Source organism: Podarcis bocagei, assembly GCF_964188305.1.
Source record: "Podarcis bocagei genome assembly, chromosome: 10".
Lineage (NCBI taxonomy): Eukaryota > Metazoa > Chordata > Lepidosauria > Squamata > Lacertidae > Podarcis > Podarcis bocagei.
In genome coordinates, this window is record NC_138135.1 from 44,011,057 (window position 1) to 44,015,840 (window position 4,784).

At 54.3% G+C, this 4,784-nt stretch overlaps 1 protein-coding gene across 1 annotated transcript; it reads right to left on the minus strand.

Annotated features, from left to right (window-relative positions):
- Positions 1-411: 411 nt before the first annotated feature.
- MYF6 (myogenic factor 6) lies at positions 412-3,485 on the minus strand. The gene is made up of 3 exons (XM_081212124.1): positions 2,535-3,485; positions 2,237-2,327; positions 412-895 (listed from the first exon to the last, which is right to left on the minus strand). The coding sequence occupies exons 1-3, from the start codon at positions 3,129-3,131 to the stop codon at positions 777-779; spliced, it is 807 nt and encodes a 268-aa protein (XP_081068250.1). The 5' UTR covers positions 3,132-3,485; the 3' UTR covers positions 412-776.
- Between the last annotated feature and the right edge of the window lie 1,299 nt (positions 3,486-4,784).

The window sequence follows — 4,784 nt, forward strand, 5'->3', positions numbered from 1 at the left end:
GCGGTCCCGATTGTTCCTTTTTGGGGGTCGGGGTTAGAGAAAGAGAAGAACCCATATCATTTATCTCTCCCCCCGCCAGCTTAGAGTCTTCAGTTGAATCACACAAACGCCCAAAGGCTAAAAATATTCAAGCACAGCTTCTTTTTTTTACACAAAGAGATTTATTTTACAACCTTGGAAACTTTATCTAGCTTTTCTTATATACAGGATCACTTTCCACATTTTAAATAGATAATCATTTTTTTGTCTTTGTTAAAAAAGGGAATAAGAGATAAAGAAAAGTACTAACATTATATACAAAAACAAAACCCACGCAAACACAAACCCTAAATCTCAGGAACTTTAAAAAAGAGAGAGAGAAGAGAATACAAGGCAACCAGGAACTTCCTTCAAACAGGAATGAACTGTGTTACCCAAAGAAAAGACCCTCAGTAAACCACAAGGCAATATATTAATTATAAAAGGAGAGGGTTGGGGTGGTCGAGGCAACGTTCGGTAAAATAAAAATACCTCTGAAAATTGGTTTTGCGGGGAGAGGGGGCGCACTTTTGTCGGAGGGCAAAACTTCCTTTTAAGAAGATGCGTTTATTATTTGTTCAGCTGTGTGTTCTTTTCCACAACGCCGCCCTCCACCCCATCTAGGATTTCCAGAAGATTAAATTAATTGTGATTTAGTCCAAAGGGCGAAGTGGAGGGGGAGGGGCGGGGAGGGAGGGAGGGAGAGAGACCGTCCCTTGCGGGGCTGCTGCATGTTTCCAAAAATACTACCAGGCCGGCTACTTCTCCACGACTTCCTCCCCGCTGGGTACTTTGCGGTCTTCGGACGAGATGCTATCCACGATAGAGGAGAGGCAACGGAGGCTGCTCGACGCGGACGAGTCGCCAAGGGGACTCCCTGGGTTTGGAAGGGGGGAAAGGCAGTTTAGCGCACGCGGGATCGGGGCCCCATCCTCCTCACGAGCCACTTGTGTTTCTGAACCGAAAAGCACCCACAGAATACACCACGGCAGGAGCCCCTGAAAGACCCACACACTGATCATGGAAGGGGCGGACAGGCGCGTCAGATCTGTTTTGTTGCAAAAAAGGTGGAACCCCAAGATCTACCAACCCAAAGTCAGGTGCAAAAGGCAGGCAGTTTAGAATAAAATCGTGGTGGTGGAGATTCTGAATCCGGCCATTTATTGTCAGCACGGGGCTGACACTTCTGGTTACCACCTATATATATTCGTTTCCTCCGCCGAATTCAAGGAGTTGGGGTCTCATCGTTAAAAGAATTGGCAGCCGGAATCCCTTGCAGATCTATTCCAAATGACGAAGAGATCGATCACCCAGGGGACTCCTCCGTGTGTTATCACCTTTCTGGGACACACGCCACTTAGACAGATGCAACAGACTGACATTGTTAGGCCCCCCCACTGGGAGTTATTTAGAAACGTGAATCCCATTCATTTCCAGCGAGAATTTTACTCACAAGCCCAAAACATCCAAAGTAAACTAGCACAATTTTCTAGTTGTGGGGGATTTGTGCCTCTCAGAGGACGTGTTTTTAGGATCACAGGCTGAGGAGGACCCTATTGCGAAATCGCCGCTGAAAGAATCGGGTCCGCTTCCAAGTCAGTGAGCTCAGGACGGAATGGGGGTGCAGTGTAGTGCGATCCTGCAGGCAACTCTCGAGGCAATTCACCCTCCTAAGCCATCCAACGGGAGCTCTCCAGAAAGCAAACGCATTGGGAAGATTACCCAGGTTTGGCCTGATAAAGGAGCGGAACAGGTGCAACTCGCAGCTGGTGTTGAAAGGAAACGTCGGGATTCCTTCTGTGCGCTTCTCCTTAGGACAGAGACCGCGCTTGCAAACTTAAGTACCCGCGCTGTAGAGAGGAGGTGCTGCTTAGCTCAGTGCTTAGGATCGCGCTGCGCCTGATTTATTAGGGCAGAAACTTTCAAAGGCGTCTGTGAGCCGCCCCCTCCCCTCCCCTTCCAAACCAGCCGCCATCTCTCGGGGGAAAGAGTCCCTTGGAAAGCAGGGCTGCTCCAGGGGACCCGTCGGCGCCAGAAATGTGGGACTTCGCGTGTGTGTGCGCGCGCCCAAATGTGAGTAGGCGAACCAGGCGAATCCTGCGAAGTGAAAGCATTTGGGCTGCGGGTGGGGGAAGAGAGGGCGTAGTAGGGGGCACAGCCAGATGAAACACCCCACCCCACCCCACACCCCAGTCTCCTTGTCAGTGTGGAGCTTTACCTTCCTTGGCACCGATGGGCAGCGCCCTGGAATGCTCCGAGCCGCTGGGCCAGTCGGCGCTGCAGGGGCTCAAGAAGTCGGGCGGGGGCACCTGAGGAAGGAAGGAAGGAGAGAAAGAGAGAGAGTTGGGGGAGTGGGGCAGGGGGAGAGGGAGGGGGCTGCCACGAAAGGGGAGTGCCGATCGGCGGCAGCAACAGCAGCAGCAGATCCACCGCTGGCCCGGCTGCGCCCCCCTCGCCAACTCGGAGCGGGGCTAAGGGAGGCGACCGCGCCTTTTGCGCGCGGCAGTGGCGCTTACATGGCCCTGCTTGGCGCTGCCGGCGAAGGCGTCTCCGACGGCGCCCCCGTTGGCGGGCAGCAGGAGCTGCTGGTGGCTCTTGTCCTGCTGGTCGAGGCGGTGCAGGAGATCCTGGAGCCTCTCGATGTAGCTGATGGCGCTGCGCAGGATCTCCACCTTGGGCAGGCGCTGGTTGGGGTTGGCCACCGTGCGCCTCTTGAGCGCCTCGAAGGCCTCGTTGATCTTCTTCAGGCGCCTCCTCTCGCGCAGCGTGGCCGCCTTGCGCCGGTCGGTGGGCGCCGATTTCCGCTTGCACGTCTTGCAAGCCCACATGAGGCACTGGCCCGGGCAGTGGGGCGCCTGCAGGCCCGGCGGCGCCAGCACGTGCTGCTCCTCGTCGGCCCCGATGCTGCTGCTGCCGCTGCTGCTGTCGCCCCCGCCGCCCCCTCCGGCCTCCGGGGCCAGCTGATCGGGGCACGAGCTGGGCGACAAGGGGCCCTCGCTGCCCGGGTACAGCGGCGACCCCTCGTCGGCCATGTCCAGGGCCTGCAAGCCTCCATGGTCGCCGGCGTCCAAGTAGAAGAAATAGGAGCCGGGCTCGAAAAGGTCCATCATCATGGCTCTCCCGCCGCCTCTGCGCGCCTCTCTCGGAGGGGCTTCCGACCGAGAAGCCCCCGCAGAGAAGCCGCCCGGCCCGGCGGAATTTAATTAGCGCGCTGACATCAGGGCCCCCGGCTGCTTTATATATAGAGTCGCCGCTGAAACCCTATCCCCGGTTTAGCTGTCGCGGCGCATCACCCTCGGCGAGCCCGGCCAACACGACGCTCCTTCTGGGTGCTGCTGCTGCTGGCCGGACAGAGCGACAGCCAGAGACCATCCTAGCCTAGTAGAGGAAGAAGAGGCCTTGGGGAGAGATCCTCTTCTCCCCAAAGCCCGCTCCCAGCTTTCTGAACCCGACACCCGTCCAGCATAGCCAGAGTGACAAAGTTGGACACATGGGAATCGCTTGCTGGCATGGGCGTGAGTGAAATGCGGCAGGTTGGTTTCAGGCCAAAGGGCTTCAAACGAAAATCCCCTCTCCCTTCCCAGCCTTGGTCTAAGTATAGAACTCTGGCTAGGCTCTAATGATTATACTTGCAAATAGGCCAGGTAATAACTTTGTGGGGTTGTGCTTTAAAAACAGCAACAACAGAATAATTAATTAATTTGTACCCCGCCCTTCTGGGCAACAACATGTCACTCCTAAGGCCTAAATGCCTTAGGACCAGCTCAAGGTCACAAAGCAAGGATGGGGATCTTGTGGTCCTCTGGATGTTGCTGGAGCACATCTCCCATCAACCTTGACAGCTGGTTGTGCTAGCAGCAGGGGCTGGTGGAAGTTGGAGTCCACAAGTTTTCAATCCCTATGATAAAGTGAAAGTAGCCTGGGACTTGCCACTGGTAGTGCTTGGGGTTCTTGAAGAGGAATTGGGAAACTTCTAGCATCCTCCAGGTGTTGTAGGACAACTCTTGTCACCATTGACCACACTGCCTGGGACTGATGGAGGTTGGAGCCTGACAATGCCAGGAGGGTGACACAAGTTCCCGATCCCTGCTCCAAGTGGATGCTGCCAGGAAGAAGAGCCCCAGCCTCTAATGCTACTGGTGGTGATGGTGGAGTGTCTCTGGGCTCTGTCCCTGGAATCTCCCAAACCACGTTCTGTCTAATGAGACTTCAAGTTAAATTGCTCTATTAAGGCAAGATAGAAATAATTTAACCAATCACAAAACCAGGCTGGTTCTTGCCGCTGTGCACTGAGTGGGCCTGTGCCATGTCCAGCCCACCTCAAATTGTTCAGCTTGCAATGCACTGAGTGGGCCTGTGCCATGTCCAGCCCACCTCAAATTGTTCAGCTTGCAATTCAGCCAATATTCAAAACGAAAGTCTTACAGATGTTAATGGTAAGCCCAGAACAAGCCATGGTGGAAACTTGTAGTTTGTTTTGGAACAGACCATGATCTTTGGTTCAGATGTAACGCTAAGCCAAACCACGGCTTGGCCTTGGGTAGTGCAGTGGCAGCAGAACCAGGGGTGTAGCGTAGTGGCCCCAGTTTCTAGCATGCTTGCACATTTATGCTTAGCCACAATTCAGTGTTATGCACAGACTGAACCACTGTGATGCTGCAGATACAAAGTGATGAATGGAGGTGAGCCAGCCATTCCTCTGGGTGTGCATGAAAAAACAACTAATCTGTGGTGAGACAATTGGATAGCTAGGTCAAACCTACTTG

What these genes read in the sequence shown, in the direction of transcription:
- MYF6 (XM_081212124.1), bottom strand. Translation starts at nt 3,131, where the DNA reads ATGATGATGGACCTTTTCGAGCCCGGCTCCTATTTCTTCTACTTGGAC. An exon ending in GCAGCGCCAAGCAGGGCCAT is followed by an intron (nt 2,328 to 2,534) that starts GTAAGCGCCACT and finishes TTCCTTCCTCAG; the next exon opens with GTGCCCCCGCCCGACTTCTT. An exon ending in GCCCATCGGTGCCAAGGAAG is followed by an intron (nt 896 to 2,236) that starts GTAAAGCTCCAC and finishes TTCCAAACCCAG; the next exon opens with GGAGTCCCCTTGGCGACTCG.